The sequence below is a fragment of the Strigops habroptila genome, chromosome 4 (genome assembly GCF_004027225.2).
Source record: "Strigops habroptila isolate Jane chromosome 4, bStrHab1.2.pri, whole genome shotgun sequence".
NCBI classification, from domain to species: Eukaryota; Metazoa; Chordata; class Aves; order Psittaciformes; family Psittacidae; genus Strigops; species Strigops habroptila.
Window position 1 is genome coordinate 8762286 of NC_046358.1, and position 23820 is coordinate 8786105.

At 35.8% G+C, this 23820-nt stretch overlaps 1 protein-coding gene across 3 annotated transcripts in view; it reads right to left on the reverse strand.

Moving 5' to 3' along the window:
- TTBK2 (tau tubulin kinase 2) overlaps positions 1 to 23820 on the reverse strand; it is a 95524-nt gene that overhangs the window by 21215 nt on the left and 50489 nt on the right. For 2 of the 3 annotated variants that reach the window (XM_030481450.1, XM_030481449.1), the window contains exons 7-14: positions 15981 to 16046; positions 15238 to 15330; positions 14095 to 14220; positions 11981 to 12138; positions 10246 to 10462; positions 8660 to 8871; positions 6891 to 7485; positions 2238 to 2486 (exon numbers count right to left, since the gene is read on the reverse strand). In XM_030481450.1, coding sequence (XP_030337310.1) covers positions 2238 to 2486; positions 6891 to 7485; positions 8660 to 8871; positions 10246 to 10462; positions 11981 to 12138; positions 14095 to 14220; positions 15238 to 15330; positions 15981 to 16046 — 1716 coding nt within the window. The remainder of the gene's footprint in view (positions 1 to 2237; positions 2487 to 6890; positions 7486 to 8659; positions 8872 to 10245; positions 10463 to 11980; positions 12139 to 14094; positions 14221 to 15237; positions 15331 to 15980; positions 16047 to 23820) is intronic. The other variant, XM_030481451.1, reaches the window with a different exon arrangement.

Sequence of the window (23820 nt, forward strand, 5' to 3'; positions counted from 1 at the left end):
CAAGAGAGGAGTTCTCATTACCAAACAAATAAAGGTAGACCTACATCCTATACCCTCTCTGCACTATTGAGCAGAGAATATTGCAGAAATTTTATGACTTCTATCTGATGTCAAACCAGAAGAAGGTGGGGTACAGTTCCTGAACCCTCACGTTTCAACAACCAGGAAAGAAAATCCCTTTGCTTGATTTCAGGAACAAAAATGTATCATTTTTTTATTTTTAATACATGAAACTATATTCAACAGCACAGATCCCTGACCTCTGCAATTCATTAGTTATGAATGCAGAACCAAATTGCAAACAGCAGGACATACATGAAAATATATTCAGCACCAAATATTTATACAGAATAATATAGAATAACATTAAAATTCTTTTTAACGTTTAACTGCAGAAAAACTATAGATTACTAACACGCATATTCATCCTTCATGCTGCTGGAACTTCTAGCTTGCTAAGTACCTGACATTACTGCATTGTAGAAAAGAGAAGGACTTGTAGAAGTATTTCAGTTCTTCAGTGAGCCATAAAGTACACAAGGCCTTCATTGTTGGAATGAACTGAAGAGTCATGTGCTTGTAGTTTCCATAGCAAATGAAAAACTGGAAATTAAATTCTCAACAGCCAGGACTTTCAAAATCACAGCTTGAAAAGGAATATGGACTTACCAGGTAAAAAGAAAGAAGCAGCTGAGAATGCTACATAAAATCCTCACATCACTCAGTAGCAGCGCCTGGCACAATACCAGTTCTTTTTCACATCACAAGAAAGCGTATCACTTTGCAGCTCCTATTAATATTGACGCTATATTCATTTGTTGAGTACTAAGGAAGCTGGAGAAGACCCTCTGTGAGCAGTTTGCAAATTAAACCTGCAATACATTCTGATTGGAAAATTTAAATTGTAGATATACAGGCAAATTAAATGAAGTCATTTTGCATCCTGGGATGCAAACTAATCCTGAAAAATACTGAAGTTTAATTTTTAATGAGTTAATTTCTCCTAAGTCCTTTTCCCTAGACAATGGGAATGTGGTATTTTGGTATTCCATCCCAGAATGACAATAAAGAACATCTTGGAACTACTGTTTGTTTCCATAAAATTGAAGACAGAACTATTTTTTTTATATTTAGATAAAAAGCAGCCAGAGGCTGCACAATAAAACCCCTGCTTTTTGAGTTAACAGACAAAATGCTGACATAAGTACACTAAGCTACCTTGCCTTGTTATCACTCACCCCTGATCCTGTGGAAGTTTGAAAGAAGCTAACGTTGATGGATAATTTTAATATCAGTACTCCTGTGCATATTTCACTGAAAAAAAAAGGTAAGTCTTTCACAGAGAAATATTTATACTCAAAAATACATTAGAAATAAAAGGCAACACAAAATATAATCCAAATGAAATATTAATGGTGAAATGATGATGATATGTTGCAATTTTATGCATTAATGCTATGTCATACTGCTTTACCAGTCAATGCAAACTCATGCTGCTTAGCAAATCTCAATATTTTTGTGACTAATGCGCAAATTATGGTTACCTTCAGTTATGATTCTAAGCCTTCATCTTTCTCATATTGAAATGAAACTGGGAATACAAAAGCATGAAAAGTACCCTTTCTGTAGTGACATTTTCCATTAGCTATGACCCCTGATAATTGCCATCATTGTTTTGTGTACTGCAAGCAGAGGAACAATTCATTATTTGTTCATTCCCAAAGTAGCAATTTGACTATCTCTAGATCCTTTTTTCTCACATTAAAAATAATTTAGATACTCCAAATTTTAATTGTGTTCCCAATTTAATATCCACCTGGTACTCGTTATATGAACACATTCAAAAAAGAGAGATTTTAATCTTAGTTTAGAAAGAAGCAAAAATCTTTTTCTGGATTTTACAATCCTACCTTTTTCAAGAGAAAATCCCTCTGAAGAAGTGAATATATCTTCCAAAACATCCAGAGATGCTCGGTGCTCCAGATCATAGCCTGAATAACAGCTCCTTAAATATTTTACCTCTTCTAAGTGGGATGATATATCTTCCTCATAAAGTATTCCTGACTCTATTCCTGAACAAGTTCCATTCTTATTCCCCAAATCGACCTTTCAAAATATTTTTTAGGATGTTGTGTATAGCAGTATGACCAGCAGACTGTGCAGAGCAAATGAAAATGTTTAACTTTGCAGATGACTGCTACCATGCAGTCATTTTTATGAAGACAAGGCTTATTCACCTGCTGAAGTTGTGCTTTTGAGATGCGAATGACAGGGGGGAACTTGTTGCCACAGGGAATGACAGGAAGCTGCCTACGACCAGTTGAGCGGGAGGAAGAGGAGTGGCTCTCAGCCGATTGACTCCTTGGTAAAGCAGCCTCTTTCAGAGGGTCCAAGTGGATGGATAGATAGGCTATAGGGCTCATGGTGCGGAGAATGGGACTTGATATTCTTGGAGTGGAGAAATGCAGCGTATGAGATGAGTTGAGCTGTGAGAACAACATGGCGGGGAAGAAAATAAGGTTTAAAAATCAGCATTTTAATGATTCTTGTTTATGTCTTGCCTATATGCAGTTTCTTAGAAGACCATATTCACAACTCACAGACTGAAAGCTGGTAACTTCAGAGGTGCCTGAAGTCCAATCTTTACTTTTTCCATCGATTGAAAAAAAAAAAACCAAAACGCAAACAAACCCAAAGTGAGTGTCCTTTCACTAGCTGGCTCCTATCTTTTCATTTATTCAGTCAGTAACAATCTAGGGCAAATTTAATACATTAACACAGTCTGTTCTGGTTATTGATGATTCTAATAAACCTCCGGCTTTGACATACAACTCTGAAATCAACTGATTCTTTGCAAGGCCTTTTCCAGTGCTGAGTAAGTATCTGATGGTGACACATCTAAATACCTGTAAATGAGATTGCTATATACAGTTTGCAATTCTTTGTTCCAAGTATATTTAGACAAAACCAGGATGAGCAGAGCTATGGAATTTTTTTTTCCATGAAGGTCATTTTCTGTTTCCTACTATAGTAATTGTAGTTATAACCTGCATTCCTTGGAAACAGACAGCACCTGTCAAGCACTTCTGTTTCCAAGGAAAAGGTATTTGCATTGTGTCAGAAATAAACGGAAATGTAAGAGCAGGTTTTTGATAAAACATAATAGTACTTCAATGTACAAAATGCTAATTTCAGCAGTATTTCTAAACAATAAAATAGATTCACACAGTCAAACTTCTATAACCATACACATATATATGGTATTAGGTTATTAACCAAGTGTGACCAAAGCAAACTGTTGTTTAATTTAAACTGCAGATGAAAATAGAACTTGCTGCTGCATATTCATTTACTTCAACTCCATTATTATATCTTTGCTGAAATATCTGCTTGACAAATGCATCCTGCAAAGTTTTGTGTATGAAGTTCACTGCAATTCAATACAAACACAGTAAATGAATGAGGCCATGGTTCAACAATGCAGCAAGTCTAGCTTCAGGCTCTTAGCACCAGATCCAGGAAAAGAAAATTAGAGCTGCAAAGTGCTGTTCCAGTATAAATTCACCATTAGACTAGTGACAGATTAACTTCATACCAGCAGACATTACAGCAAATCAGGTACTGTCTGTCCTCCTGCAGTCAAAGTCAACATAAAGCCACTATGAAAGCATGAAGTCAGCATATATACCTTAGGATGCTCCGAATAGTTCAACAAAATTTGTGACCATATGCCCATGACTGAGACAGATCAAACTGGTATTTGCTGGTAGCATACAGAATGTGTACTGCAACTGGAAACCCATGACTGATAACATGAAAATTTGTTCTCTTATCTGCAGGTTTTATCACAATAGATAGCATAATTTCTTGTAACTTTCTATGCCTGAAACTTTCTCTTCCCAAGCCAGTAACTTAGATATCTTTCTCTTTTAGTTTTGAGTTCAGGTTTCTTCCTGAACTGCTACAACTTCACATTCTTCTTAGAATGCTGATGCTGCGTGAAACAGGTAAGTGATCTTATAACCAACTACAGGAAGTTCATGTAGACATGGTTTTAGGAAGAACATTTATCTACAAATGGAAGAATTGCAGACGAGTGATTTCTTTCCTTCAGGAGAAGATAAAATTATGGGCGAGTATATGAACTTTTAGTTTCTCATACAGAAAAGTCTTTGCTACTACTTACTAGTTATATAGTGAGCAATAAAGCCCTGAAAGAATTAATAAAGAAGAATCAAAGTAAAAAATGAAAACATACATAAACCAGGAAAACTATTTTATTCTATCACCACTGAAGTACTTGCTTGCATATTTAACAAACCTATCAGAATAAGCTCAAAGAACATAATTCATCATACATTCTGCTAAGTGATTGTGAAACAGGTCACTAGAAATCCATATGGAAGATATATTCAAAAGCATGATGACCGTGAATGCTACCATGTCCTAGAGTTTCAAGTTGTGTGAAATGAGTAAACTGTTTCAGAAATTATATTAAGCTATTATACTACTATAATTTCAACATCTATTTTAAACCCCTTTTAGTTACACTTAAGTCATTTGATTTATGATCATAAACTTGCATTCTTGGATCCAAGCTTCTCTTACTAACTTGCGCAATATAATTAGTAAAGTAAAATATGACCTTTTGCCCATTATTTGTATTGTCAGGAAGCATAAAATTATTAAAGAACAAGAACATCTGATCCACAAGCAAGGATCAGATTCAAAGAACAGTTTCAGGTGGGTAAATGCTTTGAGGAAGAAGGAAAAGGGCTCTACCAAACAGCTCCCTAAGGTCACCATAACTCTGGAATACAGAGAAGAGGCATATATATACTGTCTCTCTGTGAAGTGACTAGGATACTCACCTGTAAGAACAGCTTGCTTGCAGTACCCACTCGAGTAATATTTAAATATCTTTTATGTACTGAAATACCATCAACGAAGGACAGAAAGAACAATTCACTCCCAAATATCCTCCTGGGCTTTGTTTGACTTTCAAAGGCTAATGAAGTAGATGGAAGACTACCACAAATTGCTATTACAATTGGAATAGACACACTCTGTTCCCAGTTTCTAAATCAGCCAAATAATTTCTATTTTCTTTATTCCCAGTTCAGTTTATAATTTAAATTCCACATGATTCACATTGAAAACAGCAAGTTCTTTCCTGACATTTATCTTGCCCTAAGAACACTACTTGCCCTTGCAGGATAATATAAGCCATATTCATTTCCCCCATTTTTGAGGCCATGACAAATATCCCCTACCTGCTTGCAAAGCCAAACCAAAATATAATCTCATACCAGTGCCTACTTCAACCAGTATTTCTTCCAATACATCTTATAATTAAATGATCTTGTTTATAACTATTTCTGCTCCCATGCTCAGAAGCTTCTTTCTTTCCAGATAGCGTCTGTTTGCACTGTAGTACATGCTATTTATATCATCTCTACTTTCAGTTATAAGTAAAATAGCGATTTCCCCCCAAAAAACTAAGTTTGTATAAAGTGGGATCTGCATACAAAATTGCAAGCTGTTTTTTAGTGCCTTTTCAAATAAGAACACCTCCTAATTGGTATTTTGTACAGGAATAAGTGATGCTCTTTCCTGTTTTACTAAAATTGACATTAAAATACAAAAACTTAACTAAAAATAACTGAGCAATTCAATTTTTCACCTTTAAAGTTTCTAACCCCTCAAAAGCTCTTTCTTGCAACTAACATTTCAATGTAACTCTTAAAAATCTTTTGTTGTTTAACACAGTTCTACATTTTGAATCATGCAAAATGCATTTTCTGTAAGCTACATAATCCACAAAGTATGGTATCTTAATACAATCTTGCATGAAAGATATGATCTTGCATTTTCCAAGAGAACATAGGGGTATTTGAAATTTTACTGTACAGCTATAGTTAATTAAAATGAGTAGTTCATTTTTACTATAAAGCATATTCCACACTTTATAGTAAATGAGTAGTTGGTGACAAGTTGTTTTTTTCTGAGAGAGTATTGCCCTTTATATCATAGATGACAAAATCTACTGAGAAAAGAGGAGAAACAAAACCAGGAGCTGATTCCCAATCACTTAAACATTAATCTCACTTCCTCTTTAATTAAAGCCAAAAAAGTCTGTTTAGACTTAGTGACAAAGGAGAAAAAAAATAAACATTCAAAAACAGTGCAAATGAGAATTCTTTAGGAGAGATAGAAACACAAAACCAAGACGATGCAATGGAAGCAAAGCAATCTGTCTTAGTGAAGAGAAAACTCTGGGAGCAAAGCTGTAGTTGCAAAATTATCTTAGAAGTGAGAAGTAGCAACAATTTATTAAAGCCAACAAGTTGTTTGTATAAGTACAACTAGGAATTTCAGAAGAAACAGGAAGAAACAAGAGGAATTCCAAAAGAAAACACTACATCAATGATGGTGAGAGCAAGTAACACTGTTTCTTTAATTTCAGGCATTTAGGCTTTTCCTGGAACACACGAAACATTGTAACACAGTATTTTACATATTCAGTTAAATTTTATGTTTATGTACTGCAAATATAATGAATATATTTGCACGTATATCACTGATTAGGAATCACTGCATAAGGATCTTTTTTATATATATATAAAATGTTTTTTTGTTTTGTTATTTTTTAAATTAAGGCCAATTCTGTGGATCATATCTGCAGAATTAAAAGCCACTTTCATGGTAGAATGTAAACACTCATATAAGAGAACATGGAAGATCATTCCTCAAGAATCAAGTCCCATATCTGATGAAACTAGGAATTCCTGCTACACTATTGTATTTTAGTCACTGCCTTTTCCCTTACTATCTCCTCAAATAATTCTGAATAAAAAGAGGTTCAATAAAACAGCGACTGTTTTTCTTACCGGAGTGAGTGCTCCTTCTGCTTGAGCTTCCATAGGACTTGTAGGGGTGGCTGCAAGCTGTCCAGCAGCTCCTGACAAAAGTTCCAATTTATCTGTAAGCTGTTCAGAAGCAGGAGGATGACACTCCATGGCTAGAACTAACTCCACGCCTGAGGTCTGGTTCTTGGCATGGACATTGTTTCCTGCCCAACCACCCTGTCTGGGCTGCTCTTCTGCAGGGGACTCCTCTAGAACTTGTAGTACCTCTGGCTCTTCATCTGAGGGACTTCCAGTCGCTTTGTGCCCTAAAGCCTCATTTGTTCTGAAGTCCTGCAAGTCCCGTTCCTTATCTATTATCACCCACTCCTTAGAATCAACCTCCTGCCTGCAGGAGCTTAAGTTAACAGCTACAAATCCATTGCTAATAACACCATCAGCGTGTTCTGGAGAACTAGCTGACACAGGCTTTGAAGCATCTGGAAGATATTCTTCATCATAGTGCCAAACATGGTCCATGCGGGTAGCCACAGGAGCAGGCGTTTTCTGAGAAAGAGGAGGAACAGCAGCAACAGGAGTCTCTGCCGTAGCATTCAAGTCTTTCTGCATCTTCCCCAAACTTAAGAAAAGAGGATAAAATCCAAATTAGTTAATAATTAATACTTAAATAATGTAAGCTGTATTTGAGGGTCTTCAGCATAGGAAAACTAGATTTATATAAAATTTGTTGTCATATTTTAGAACAATCTCCAATGGTTGAAAGATCCTCAATTTGAGACAAGTAACTCTGATGTCAAGTAAAAAAGGGTGGAAGGTATTAGGTACATATTGTAATTGTAATGTATCATACTGTATTGTAAACGTAATTACCAGAAGAGAGAATAGTGAGTGGATTCAAACTCAGTGGTGAGGCTACCACCAGATGTCTACTGTACTTAATTTATGCTACAAAGCAGACTCAAATCAGAACAGAAGCAGCAGATGACTCCAGCAGCAGTTAGTAGACGTTTTCAAGAAGAATGTATTGGTTGTTTTGATTGATTCCTTATTTATGCTTTGCATAACTTGCTTCATCGAACAAATTCAAATTCCTAACCCAACTATGATGTATTTAGAAGGATTTTGACATGTCAGCATCTCAGCTCTCTTCTCATCTCAGCCTCCACCTTTCAGTCAGATTTCACTGTGTCCTTCCTCCCCTTACTCTTTCTATACATAGGCAAATAGATTGAATCTTTTGTCATACATTTGTCTCTTCTCTACCTTCAAATTCCATTTTAAGACCTCTGTCTTCTATCTTTTTTTTTTTATGTTGGCACAACACCTTTGCGCATAACTAGACCTGCTGCATGTAGACAGATTCCCAACTTTACTTCATAACTCCACTTCTTGTAAACTGTCCTTCTCCTGTCATATAATCTAACCCCATGTTACCTCTATTGAGCACCTGGTGTCATCATTCTTATTTAAGGTGAGTTGTACTGTCAAGAATATCCCACTGAAGAAAACTGAAATAAGCATCAGGGTTACACCACTACGTCTTGAAATAATAAATTCTCAAATGTGGAAGTCTGAATTTAACTGTATATTAGCACTAATTTTTTTTTTAAGAAGCTACAGAGTGGTGAAATCCATTTATGGAGCAATATTATGAATGCAGTAAATACTTTGCTGTAGCTTACATAAACGTAACACAGCAGCTCCATTTCTGGTTTCACACGGCAGAGGAATGATAGTATCTTAACTACATAACCTGAAAAGATCTAAGCATAAGACGACGAAAATTTCTTTACCAGGTCTCAAGGAATTTATCAGTGTCTGGCTTTGGCTCCAACGTCAGACGCTTCTCCAGTTCAAAGCTGTGAATTGAACGTAACTTTCGCACCAGTGGGACGTCTCTGTCTAGCTGAGTGGTCTCCGAGCGCACACGAATCGGAGAACCGAGGCTCGGGGCATTAAGTATACCATTCGCTGGCCCATGGCTGTTTTCTTCCTCTGTGGCAGCCTGTGCAAAAAGTAAAGTAAAAACATAACTTTCTAAGAGCAGCAACAAGAGGAAGACAAGGTACTGCATGGTGAATACCATCCAGGGTTTTAGCCTGTGATAATTTGTATTTGGAATGGTCCTTAAGTTCATGCTATAGTTAAGGTAGCTTAAATATGCTCTTCAGCACACACAACAGACAAAATATTAGTAATATACTAGTTCTGGGGAGGTCTGAGATCAGGGCTCCCAAAACCCAGTAATACACTTAAATTTACTCTGGTATTTCACACCCACATCTGAAATTTTCTTTAATAGTCTGAAACCTGGCACTTGGTAGCATCTTCAGTCTGCTTTATAGTCAAGTGCTCTTATTAAAAAGAAGTTAGCTTCCAAACTGTCTGTATGATTCTCTGGAGCATGTAATACTACATCTACTAGACATTTCTGTGACTCAGAACTATGTTTTAGTTCAACCACATTCGACCTTTTAAAATAACTAGACACGATTTAGACCTAGGAAATCATGATCGTCCTTAGTTTCCACAAGTATAACTAATAGAAATTGCCTTTGTTTAAACCAGAACGATTTCTTTCTCCCTTTTTGGTAAAAAAACCAAATACATTTGAAAATACACACTATATGCCTTATTCTTTCGCACAATACATTTTTTCTAGTACACTAGAAGTAATAGTCTCAAAACTAGACAGCTCTCCTCGCTAAACATTTTAGCTAGGAGATTTTAGCACCCAGATCCCTCTTTATGTTCAAAACATTTTTATATCAAGAAACAGGGCTACATTTGACCAACTATGAAATGTGATTATGAGCAAGGGAGACAAGAACCACTTTTCAGAGACCACTTTTCAAAGCTGAGCAGCATTCTCTTCTAAAGACAAACCTATGAGCCTCTTTGGATCAATACAATGGTATCGTACCTTATGGAGACAAAAACACCAAGTGAACTAAATGGATACTGCCAATCACACTGTCAATCTGTCAATTGAAGAATAACATTTAAGTGGGTTTCATATATTCAGTATCTAACTTCTATACTTGCAGGATGCATGAAATTTTTTGTGCTTTCATTTAGTGAGCAAGAATCAAAATCATGTCTGAAGAACATGAATAAACTACAGAGAATCTCAAATTATCAGTAATCTACTATTCATTGTAAGGACCCAATAAAGTGACACAAGGCCCAAAAGCTTGTCTGCTTGTTCCAGTATAGAAATCACTCTAATAAATGTATTAGCTCTACCATAAATCTTGTTTCCTTAGACCATTCTGGCTAACCTATATTAGAAAGACTGCAATATTAAGTATATTTTATGTGCACTATGAGGACAGGAAACTGTTCAAAGATGATCTTCACAATGCAGATTTGTAAGTACCTTACAGATCCCCAGTTTTATTTTGTTTCTATTTGCATCCATTTCTTCCCAAACATCTTTTTCCTGAGGACGTTGATGCCCAGGGGATCCAGGTAGTTTCTCTGGTGAGACACCAACAGGAATACCATTCTCTCCATCACTGAGCTGTTCATCAGGAAACACTTCATCTGTGTTTTCTCGCAGCAAGTCTCCTGGGATAGGAGTGGCATTGGCAATTCTACAAAAGCAGTTAAAAACAACAACAAAAAAAAAAATCAGAAACAAAAATTTTGAGACTCTAATGTATTTCTTGAGACTATTTTCTACCGTGAAAAGAAAGAAAAGAAAAAATACAAGCAAAAGCATGCTTCTGTAGACAATAAATCTTCCAAATTATTTACTATAAAAGCCCTACTTGTTGGCTTTCACAATTTATGTTTCTTTAATTTAGGCACATAACAAAAGGTATAAATCAAAAAACAATCACTCAAAAGCCGTTTTTTTTTAACGTTTTTGAAGCAGCTTCTGAGAAAATTTGCTAGAGATCATGTCTAGGCCCCTGACCCTTCTACATGTATTTTTCTATTAAAAAAAATATTAATGGAAATTATCATAATGTAGTTTCCTTTACCCCAAAATTTGGTAGAATAACAAAACATACTGTGTAAAGAAGAGAGATCACTTAGCAACTAAATGCTGTTTTAATCACTGCTCTTATCAAAGTACTATTTTTGTCCAATTACTGATGATAAAACATAAGCATAACACTAACAAGGTACTACATTTTAATTAAAGTTCTGTAATCCCATTAATTTAGGACTAAGGCTTAACTCAGTATCTTGAAACTGAAGCAATGCTACTCCTAGAAGGTGAACGGTCAGAAGGTCAATTAAAAGTCATTCCTTTACAGTCACCAAAATTGCAGCCAAGATTATCAGTAACTCCAGTGTGATGCTTCGTGTGATAATGGAACTGAATCACATGCAAAATCCCTATCAACTTCAGTGTGTTCAATAGTGCACACTGTACACCCATATCATATCAACACCAGTTAATGTCTTGACTGATACTTATTTTAACACTTTTTAATTACTTTTTAATTACTTTGAAATACTGGGATTTAATACATTCTTCACGAAATTCTGCTGGTTTTCAGCCTCACTATACCGTCAAAACTTCCAAATCAGAACATTAGTGACTTGTAGAGAAAAATTTTATCTACTCAAGGCCTAGAACAGGCTCAAAGTCTTCCTCCTCACCCAAAACCACCTCTTGTATTCTCCAGTCTCCGGAGATGAGTCCAACTTACTTAATTACGGAAGATCTCAAAGACCATATTGAATATTATTTTTAAACATGACCAAAATCTATTTCCAAATTTCCTATAAAGATCCATTAATTTTCCAAAGTTACAAGGAAATTGCAGCTAGTAGTTCATTCCAAGCTTACAGAAAACAATGGGTTTATTTCCAGGCAGTTAAACATTTTAGTTCGCAAAATATGATTTAGCAAAGGATGGACTAGCAAATTTACATGCAATTTCCTCATGTACTATTTTTTATTGCTATAAATTTAGGGCTGCAGTGCTGATCTTTCAGGACAGTATAAACAGGAACCCTAAAAAGGGAAATATTTTAAATGCTCCAAACCTCCATTCCTCTACTGAATATCCTGCAGAAAAGGACTAAATTTCTGAGATAATTTCCCTTTGGCACTCTGTGGCTGCTTTTTAAGTGACCACAATGTGCATACATACCCAATTGCAGCTGGAGTAAGACGAGTGTGTAGCTGAGGTGTGGTTGAAGTTGTTGTTGTTGTCAGAGAGCCGTCAGTTCCACTCTTCTCCCAGTCAAAAGGGTCACTTTCAATAACCCCAAATGTTTTCATGCTGTTGTCAAACACAGACATGAGAAGCTAAAAATGAAGAAGAAAGTTAATAAGCTTCATTTTGTCTAAGAGATCAAGCAATTATGAAATATCCTCCTGTAACACTTTAACATGCCTCCTCTTTAAGATTTTGACTAACAACAATTTTCAAAGAAAAATGACACAGTTCTTTACATCAACCATTTCCCATTTTCCAAGGTTCCAAAGTCAAGGTGTGTAAAACTTAAAAATAAAGAAGCAAACCATATCTGTGTTTTTATCAGTAAAGAGAGGCAAAGATACACCATAAGTTTCCATAAAAAGACAGAAAGACATACACACATGACTACATTGCTGCAGAATAGCACCCAAGAGTTCTCCAGCAGAGGAAGATAAAGTACATTCAGTAACACCATTAAAACCCAAGGAAATTAGTAAGTATATAGGGAAGGATACTGATTTGTTAATTCATATATTTCTGTCATTTAGAAGTATGTACTATTTACTCTGACATTCATCCCACAGAAATGTCACACTTGGAAGCTTTCCACCCTCATTTTATGCTATGAAAAAGCAACTATAACAAGTTGTGACAGAGAAAGAAATTCCATCTACTTTCCTCTCCCTGTGAATAAACTTTGTCTCATTCTAGTTACTGGTGGGAGGCTGTGTCCATATCACATCATCTGTTACTCTGTAACATTTCTAAAGTTAATCCATCCTCCCCCTCCAAAGCTGAAACTCTAGTTTTCACTCTTTCTTCCAGTCTTGGAGGCTGAAAATTTTTCTCTGGCCTCCTTTGAAAACACATACCCTTTCACAGCTTAAGAGATGGGAAGTTTGGATTGTTTTTCTTGTATAAAGTGGTTGTATCCTTACTCTCAAGAGCCTTTGGTGTGCCATCTATCCATCAGTTCTGGAGTGCTACTGAACTGCGCAAAGCCATATTTCACTTTCTGTCCCATACATACTCTCCTTTATCCTCATCTTCCTGTAAACCTTAAGCAGTCTCTCTGAAGTAATTTTTTAAGGTCATTCTCCTTTAAATCTTTCCTACAATTTCAGCTATAATGCAAATATAAACACAAATGCTTAATGTTGTCAGTAGGCTGTGGCAATGTGTGCATAAATACCTGAATAAACTAAACATATCTGACATTGCCAAATCAAATGTGGATTCTGGGCCTGTGTCACAAACTTTTTAGACTGTAAACTCTTGTTGTGGTTTAGACCCAGCCAGTAACTTAGCACCACACAGCCATTTGTTCACACTTTCTCTCCCTTACTCCTTTCCTCCCCAGAGTGGGTTGGGGAGGGGAATTGGAAGAATGTAACCCCACAGGTTGGGATAAGAACAGTTTAATAACTAAAATAAAGTAAAATATAGTGATAATAGAAAGAATACTAATAATAACAATAACAATAGGAAACAACAACAGAAGAAATGAAAGCTCGGAAAACACAAGTGATGCACAATACAGTTGCTCACTACCCGCTGACTTGTACCCAGCCTGACCCAAGCAGCAACCAAAATGACTAGGGTTTTGGTGATCTCTGTAGACAGTACTTCAGGCTTGAAAACCCACAATGGCTGCATGTTGTGCTCTAGCTGTATGTAGCTGTATAGGGTGCTCAGCTCCAGATTTTGGAAAACTGCCAGAATGACTATCACTAAGGAAACAATCTGATCAATTTAACTTAAGGAGTACCCACTAGAAGCTACAATACGAGGACAGCACCTGATCCTAACAGAATACTGCAAAGACTGCAAAGCAACCGCCAATTGTTTTTAGAAACTTGATGGCCTTACTCTTTCCAAATGGAAAAAAATGACATCTTTGAATCACAAAGTTTCCATGGCTCTAGACGGTTATTAAAATAACTTTGTGGTGGCACAACCCATAGTACCAAGACTACCCAGCGAAATCAAAGGAAATTGAAGATGGAAGAGCATAAAAATCTGCTATTTAAAAACCAGAAAGACAAAATAGTAAAAAAGTTTACCTGGTAATCAGGCTTTGTAAAGTAATCTAAATTAGCAATGTGATCCAGAAAGACACTGAATTCTTGAGGAAGATGTTTCAACATAAGTCTGTGCTCGTACCTTTCTTTAATGGAGCCCACTTGCTCCTAGGAATAAACACAGCAAACATTAATACTCCTTCATTCTCTGCTATGACATATTCACCTTGTATCTTACAGCCATTCAATACACTACTGGCCAGAAAGACAGGTAAGTACATTACACTAAATATGACTGAGGAAAGCAATTCTACATCAGATAGCAAGGTAAAAGATTCTGTCATTGCCTTCAGTACACATGCAAAATAATGTACAAACATCAAATTCAATATGAAAAGCCATTTAATTTTCTGCTGTGTTTGAATACTGCCTGATATCAAGGACCGCCATTAGACACTCCAAGTCTTTTAAAAAGCATTTTTTTAAAGAGTTAAATGTCCTGTTACATCATCTGAAGTTCAGTCACTTTTTGGTGTATATTTGGTCATCACAGTATATTGCATAAGATTAGTAAATCCTGTTTGGTGTAATAGGAATAAATAAAACCAAACAAACAAAAAAGACATACTACCTGTATACCACTTGTCATCTACCAATGCATAAACTACATCGGAGAGTAATCTGGTTTCAATCTAATTTCAAAAGAACTTGAAAGAAGCAATAATAGGCTAAATAGATGTTGTTTCTTCACATACCTCACGTATGCTATATATGACTAAAGGCATTACCGCGTATTGACTGATTCACTTTTGTTCACCAGCAAGTAAGAAATGCCCATTTCACAAATAATCAAAATAGATAAGAAATTCTAAATCTGTAATTGGTGAAATAAAAAAGTACTCAAGTGAAAACAGGAAAATTAAATAAATGGCATATATACACTCACTTTTGTCTTTTAAACATTTGCAAACTAGACAATCCACTTCCTGCCTAGAACAGTTCATAAAACTTGATTGCTTTTTATACCATGACACTAGCAATGAGAACTAACACTTAGAAAACACTGGAAAATGTAATGTTGAAGTTCATGAACCAGACATTCTTAGTGTAATCTTTATCTCAGCATTCGCCTGCAATTCAGAAGTAAATCTCCCTCGTGCTCTTTGGTTTCACTTCTAGGTTTACCTTATCTTTTATTTTTCTCCAAGGCAGCTGCCCAACCACAAATTCCACCAACATGTAGAACAGGGACCAGAGGTCATCATGCCGACCCATTTCCTGTGAAAAAGAAATATTATTCTAATGAATCTTACAAATACCTAGATGACAAAAGGGAAGATAGATTCTTTACTACTCTGGGGACTTAAGTTATTACAGATTAAAAATAATATAATCAATGCTGCAAAAAAAGTTTGTATAATTAAATCCAGCAACTATTGTAAGTAGTAAATTTCCATAGAAGATACAGAGAAACAAAACAGAAGCCGAAGTGTGTTAAAATAACATTGCAAATCTCTATACTGGAAGAGCTGTTTATTCAGATTTCTTCAGTGTATGACATTAAGAACATACTGGACATTATGTATTTTATAAAACTCAGTAACTTCACCTTTTAATTTATTAACTTACAATACAATTGAACACCAAAGGTAACTATTAAAATCACCATTATTTCTACAGGAACTTTTTTACCCATGACTACTGCATATTATCCTTTCCCCAAATTTGTAGTATTAATTTCTACATATACATTTTTGGAAATTATAATTTAACTATTACTTAAAAGTATTAATTTATACATAGTAAATACACACAAGAACACATAATAAATACATTCATAAGAATACAAAGAAGGAAAGCAATAGCAACTGCATTACGGACTGCCTTCAGCCACGTGAGATGGGTATGATATAGATGGAGATACTCACTCTGTTTCTATGAGCATTGATTGATGCATATCGTACTGTTCCTCGAAAACCAGCGACAGCTCGTGGCTGTCAAAGAATAGAAAAAGATTCTCATTGTCAGAAATCAACCCTCTGACTACTTAACTTAGCATCTACAAAGTTAGTACAGAGCCACGAGCAGTATCATGTGAGGCTCTTATTTCAATTTACTGTGTTTCTACAAGTTCTCAGTGGAAATCCAAGTAGGCACCACAAAGTGACACACGTCATAGTTTTTTAAATCGCCTCTTTATGTCAGTTTTTGTTCTCCACAGGCATCAAATCCTGTTTAATTCATCCCTCAAAAAAGGTGTATGGCAGAACTATTCCTCTTTTTTTCCACCAATAATGAAGTTATTTCTTGGTTTTAACTGTTAGAAGTTTGAGTTTCTAAATTCTGACAGGATCTAAACCATGATTTCTTCCACTTGGCTATAATACACCAATATTACATGGTGTGAGCAGACAACCAAGCATTTATTGAAATGTGTTAGCAACATTTTCACAAATTATTTTCTGAACTAGCAAACCAATCAACTTCTTGAGAAATTCCAACAGCAGGGAAAGCCACAGGTAAGTCTCAAAGCTGTGGCTGAGCAATAAACAGCAAAGGCTGCACTACAGGCACCAGTTAAAAACACTTCTTTTTTTTCTAGTTTCTGAATATCAGCATTTCCTCCTGGACACTCTAGATATTGTATGAATATAAGTCAGTTGATGTTTTATAATCACAGAATATATTTTCCCATCCTTCTTTCCTTCAAATAAAATGTTAAAAAACCAATTACATAGTTTATAATAGTGATAGTTAGTACATATTTACAATTTTAAAACACCGAATAATGGTGTTATTATATTGCCTAAGACTGATACCCAATCCATGCTATCCCCTTAATTATTCATTCTGTATAAGAGAACTACCAGAACTGCTAAATTTGCTTTCTTTTACACAGACTTATCTTCCAAATTAATAATTCTTTGTTTCCTCTAACAGTGAATGTGAGAAACTTTAATTATCTTCCTCACCTCTGACTTTTACTTATTGGGTATCGGTGATCTGCCTGCCTGCCTGCCTCACACTCATGACAATTCTTAAGATTTTTAAAAAAATCTGCACAATACATTGAAAAGTCTGGTTTGATACACACACACAGATAACCACAATATAAATTTATTACCCTATTAAGATAAAACACTTCAGTCTCTCCCCATGTATGTATACAAAGGTATAATTTCTTCTTACCTACCAAGAGATGCTACACAGAGCTATCATTGAAGTACATTCAGGAGCTGCCATTACTGTCAGTAACCCTATCAATTAAACCCAGCAGGATTATACAGCAATATCTTTTAAAAGGATTCAGCAACCCATATAATCAATGTCTGTTAGAGTGGTACAATGAAAGCTGAACCAGTGTTAGTCAAGGTGAAGAATATTTTCTAGGATGTCCTTAGCATGCACAGGTTCTTAGATGGTATTCCATAAATTTTAGGGTTTGCACGTTATCATAAAGTTTAAATGGTGCTTGTAACACATTTTGTGTTCAGGCAGGACAGATGATTGTGTTACTATCTTAAATCTTCTAAGTATATCATATTCCATACTGAACATTACCCTGAAATGAAGCATAACACTGTAGTTGCAGAAATTTCACAGCACCATGCAATTAGAAGAATATCTCAAAACGCTTTGGAACTGCTAAATTTCAGGAGAAACTAGATTTTTTTTAAAAAGGGACTTAAGTCTCCTTATTTGTAGTTCTGAAGATTGGCAAACCATCCAAATAAGAATAATACAGCATCAGTGCCAAGACAAAGAAAATACAGGTAAATGTCCAAAACCACGCAGTTTGCTGAATAGCACTTCTTCAGAAGGGCACTGAGAGCTTAACTTTAAAACACCTGAAAATATAAATGCAGTAAACCCCAAGAGCATAAAGTTTCAGAAGACGAAACCAAATGGTTACTGTCTTCAGCCTCTACTCTGAATGTTAAAAAGGAAGGACTATATTTAGTTTTACTAAGTTAAACATTTCCGTTCTGGTGAAAATAATGAAAAATATGAAAACTAAGATGAAATGAGGCTTTTATTCCTAGAGTCACAACTTCAATTTCTACTTGATAACTAGCACAAAAATATTTCAGTTGCTTGATAAGGAAATAAAAGAGGCACATGGAATCTAAATTATCCCATCCCCTAATAAAACCTAACAATCTGATATCTGACCTATTCCAGTTCTGTCCTGGGGGAGAAAAGTCTTTATGGGGAAATTTCACTGCGTACCAACTCAATTGCTTTTGAATGTTAAAGTCACTGCCATCCTTAAACATTCCTGTAATATTATTTGCCCTAAGATGATTTCAATTATCCTGGTTGAAAAGCATGAATATTGTTTTATACATTAGCTTATCATGAAATGAATTCTAAATTCTTTACCCCAGCAAGGATATCTAAATGCTTTTACAATGTCTTGCCTTAAACTGCAGTCTCTGTTACCCTTTAAGACACAATGAAACACCTCTTACTAATGCACCTGGTCACTATTTCATAATGCTATTGCAATGCCACACAACAATGAATTAATTCTATCATGGCACTAACAACATGAATGACGGCTGTAGTAAATCAAATCAAGTTTGCCCAGTTCAGAACAGAACGTATGGACTTCTGAGCATTTGCAAAACTTTGGAAACTGTTTCAAAGTTCTTTATGCATCTCACAACAGCTCATATGTAGTGAAAGAGAAATATTACAGGCAATAATAGCAACTTCCTGAATGAGTCACCCTGTTTTTTCAAATAACCTCCCCTCTGCTATTACTGATCATGTTAATTTGCTTTTAGATGCCTCCAAATTTTTCCTATCTGAGCTCACCTGCCACCACCTTGCTGAAACATTGTTTGTAGTATTGTCTTCCAGATGCCTTATCTAAGAAAGCTGCTACCACAGCAACTGAGCTTCCTTAAAGCAAAGTAGATTTCCTTGTTGAGAACAAAGCTTAATAGGTCCATTTTTTCAATCATTACAGGTGGCTTATTAAGACAACCCAACAGGATCTATGGCATTTTTGGAGCATACAGCTGCAAAGGGCATTTGTACTAAAGAAATGGTGATTTCTGCATTTAAAAATATCTGTGAATTCCACTGACACCCGGGATTAAAATGGATCCCATCTATGTTCCTTTCCATGGCAAACATCATAATCAGCATTCTCCTGTTTTTTCACTTGAAATTTAGCGGCATCTTATCAGTCATAGGCTCAAAGCTTAGATTTGACACAAAACACACTTTGAAAATCTTCTACAAAACTGTAACTTGTTTGGATCAGTTTACATAAAAAAGTTTTTTCTAATATTATTAGCTCAAGCAGTGATCCGGAAGTGAGAGCTGTCTCAGATTTGATTACTATCACTAAATTCTTCAAATGTAAGTTAAAGTTAACATAATATCAATTTTCTTTGGAGGTCACCCTGCCCTGGAAACGCATGAAAGTGTCTTAGATAAACTACATGAAGGAAATTAGGAGTTCTGTAAAAAAGTGAACTATTTCCTCTAAGCACAGAGGTTTGCAGATTCCTAAGAGACATTATGCTTACAAACCTATCTGCAGCTGTTGCTTCTTTGGAGGGGCCGTGGAGGAGGCAAATCACACTCCTTAGCTCACTTCAGTACCTCTAGATAAATGCTCTGGGTTTATTGCTCCAGGCAACAATGGAAGTGTTATGCAGAGCAAAAAGTTAACTTTTTTACTGCAGTCATGGAAACTATATAATGAGCATGAAAAAATACTACAGTATTGGTTCTTTACACTATACCTGACGCATACCATGGTTCTTCCTATCAGTCAGGCAATGACTGAGAATTCTTCAGCATCTTTAGATTTTGGATTGAGAAGCCAGCTCAGACAGTGAACCTCACCTTCTCGGTGCTGCCTCTAAAGCAAAGTTCTAAAGCACACAGGGGGATGGGTAGAAAAGCAGCCACCTACATTACCTCTCTTTCCTTTTGTTGAAGGCAGAGTCCTCCTTTCTTATCTTTTCCCTTCAAAAATGTCAATTTCCTAGTTCTTTTACCCAACAGGAATATATTTCCAGGATTGGAACTATACACAGTTTCAATTCTTCAGAACCCTTTTTAATACCAAATAGCTTCAACAATTCATATTCCCATACACCCTTTTTTTGTAGGTATGGCCTTCACGATCTAATTTAATGCCTAGCATGTGTTAGCACAAGTTTGAAGTAAATGAAAAATTCAGGGATCATCTGGGTAAGGAAAGATCAAGTAGCTGAGATGCGCCATCACAGTATATTATACAGCTCAGTTAGTTTTTACTGTATATACAGCTCTTCAAAACCATACTTTCAGCTCTGTATAAAAACCATATCTGACACTAATAACCAAGGTACTTGCACCTAGAACTTCTCATCGACCCATTTCCTACCAGTTGTCAGTATGACAGATTATTTGGACTCAGATCTACCTAAACAGAAGTTGTTATTTCCAAAAATTGATTGCAGCTGTCTGATCCTATGCTACCTAGTTCTAGCAGAAGCTGGGTAACAAGCCAAGTTAACGTCTAGTAGTACAATTAAATTTTGCTATTGTGAGTTCTAACAGACATGTGGTGACAAATGATCATTTAACTCCAACTGCCTGTGCTATAAAGAGCATCATCATCTCCAAGACAGCAATATTTGATACACAAACCAGCCCCTGAACTACTCAGTTTTCAATCTGGAGTATTTACTTAGCCAATGTGATGCACTAGGTGAAAAAGGCAATGCTCCAAAGATGATTCATGAGCAGATAAAAAGTCTGGTGGGCTGGAGGTGGTAACAACCTACTAAGAGTCTGTCATAAGCCTGAACTTACTGCAGTGAAAAATCACACAGGATAAATCTGCCATGTGTCTGTTTGCTTTGCCCTTTGCAGTCTTTCTTCTTCCTCTTATACCAGGAGCTGAAGCAGAGATTACTCTAAGAGGAAGACTATCCACGTAAACCAGCTAATGCTCTGACAGACAATTTCCCCAGACAGCAGAATATTGTTTTACTTATCTCTGTAAGTAAAAAATTTACAGTTGTTTTACATCATGGAAAGTCCCATGCTCTTTGCAGAGTTGAGAACCGAGACCTTCATTTTTAATTGTTTTGTCCCTACCATATTAAGTATTTATAATGATAATACTACTATTAAAGATTTGCATGAATGCAGCAATAGACTTATTTCAGTAGTAACTTATTTTCAAGTAACGATGAGAAACAAAAGGTCTCAAGCAAGGTAACATACATAAAATAACACACTTCTTTTCAATTAGAAATTAGTTAGAAATTAAGATTTCTATTTTGATTCTGGTTTGCTTCTACTTTCACCAGGAACCAAATTTCACTGGACCAAACCATCTGTCATTTCCATTATGATAGCTTTTAATTTCAAACAAATGGGACAGCTCTCAAAGACTTTCAGTTCCTGCAAGTTTAATGAAAGTCAGCGATTAAAGACAGAACCCAAATTACTACCTTGACACAGAGGCAGACAGTTAAAATTCAATTAAAGTGGCTCACATTCATCTTAAGAGACACCAACCAGCTGGTCAATCAGCATGCATTTTAGATGGCAAGTGAGCGTATGCCTAGTCCTGAAAGGCAACTATATACTGGTCAGAAAGGCAGGGTGTAGTATGAAGCTGAGAATAGTGAGAACTTTGGAGGGCATAAGGGAAGCAGTACACAAAACCATAGGAAGGCAGTAAGTTCCAGCATTCCTAGAATAATTTGATTTTTTTTTTTAAGATAACATCAGATCTCAATGCAAAAACTATTTCTTCTTTTATTTTTAAAGGATGGTTACAGCCCACTCTCCTGAGCATCTATCAGTTTTGTAGAAAGTAAAGGAACTGCTGTATCAGAATATGGAACAGCCATAAAGCACAGCAGAATTTCCAAGTTACATTTTTCAATGATTGTTTGGATATATCAGTGTTCTGCACACCACAGGAAAGGAGGAAAAAAAACCAATATACACCAACAATTACAAAGTATTGTATTATGAGAAATAAATCTTTTTCATATCTTAATTATTTATCAACCTGTTCCTCCAGACAGGATATTAATAGATTGTGTATTCTTTTTATTTTTTACCCAAAAGCCCCAAACACCAGGTCACAAAGGATCTTCCTCTCAGAGAAATAACCATATATTATTGACTGAAGTTTTTAATTTCATTTAATTATGGCAAGAATATTCCATACAGATGTTACAAAACAATCATACCACATGAAATTCATATATCCATTTTACTTGTGTCACCTTCTAAGTCAATTCATACTGCTTTTTCTTTATCTTTTACATTAACTTCCTACCTTCCTTTTTCACCTTGTACTATCACACATGACACCAGCTGTCTGTCTCTATAACACCGATTTCTTTCATTTCTTCTTTGTCAGTAATACAATCAAACTTGCAAGGATCATGTTCCCTGGAAGCTGAAAATACTACCTATATATGTTATAAGATTGTGCCTTAAATAAGCTCCCTCTATGTCCCTGAAGGAGGTGATATATACCTACTGTGGTAGGTATAACATAGCTATACCATGATAGCTAAATAGGTTTTTCACTGGTAGGAATATCACACCTTACGTTACTTCAAAAACTTTTAAAACCTAACAATTTCGTAGTTATCTTAACCTCTTTATTCAAAAATAATGTCTGTACAAACCTCCCCAAAATAACTTGTCTTCCCTATAAAGTTATTGCTAATTCAGAAATGGAGCCTCAAATGACTAATGTCATGATTCATTCAACTCATGCAGATTCCTGCTTTCGACTTTAAAGAAGAGGGGGGAGGAAGGAGAGGGGAAGGGGGGAATGGCTTTAAACTGAAAGCGGGTAGATTTAGATTAGACATTATGAAGAAATTCTTCCCTGTGAGGGTGCTGAGGCGGTGGCACAGGTTGCCCAGAGAGGCTGTGGCTACCCCATCCCTGGCAGTGTCCAAGGTCAAGTTGGACAGGGCTTGGAGGACCTTGTCTAGTGGAAGGTGTCCCTGCCCATGGCAGGGGGTTGGAACTGGATGGGCTTTAAGGTCCATTCCATTTCCAACCATCCTATGATTCTGTAACATTAATTAGGCTCCAGTCTTTGTTGACTTAAATAACATGGGGAAAGAATCAGGGAGTATGTACAGGTTATTTAAGAATCAGGCTACATGTTTACAACTTGCACTGAACGGCTCTGATATTGTGTAATTCTTTTGCTACAGAACTGAAAGTTATGAAGAAAAATATAACGCTTTAATAACTCCTCTTAGCCTGTTCCACAGCACTCCATTTATTGAAACAAAGTTCTTCTCTTTGAAGTAGTTAGTTTTTTAAAAAGCTATCAACTATCAAATGCTTAGCTCAGAATTTAGAAGGAAATCTTGCAAGCCTCATCTATTTCCAAAAATATATGTAATATAGTCTGGCTGATGCAGATTTGGTGAAGAGAAGCTGAAAGCATAGATTTAAAATATTTGTTCATTAGTCATTTTCTCTGTTCTACGGTAGCAAAATGTACAGAATTTAATTTTATAGACATGAAAAGACACAAGTGGGCTATAACAGGAAGAGACAGTCAGGTTTCCAAAAAACTACGCCAGTCATCTCTTGCAACACTACTTTTGAATCGTTACTTATTAATGAAAATCTTTATTTTAGAAACAAATACTTTTTTTCAGGGTTTTTTAGGAGTTTGTTTTGGTTTGTTTGGGTTTTCTTTTTTTAAAAGAATTCAGCTTCTTAAATTTTATTTCTAGAACACCATCTGTCATCCTAAAG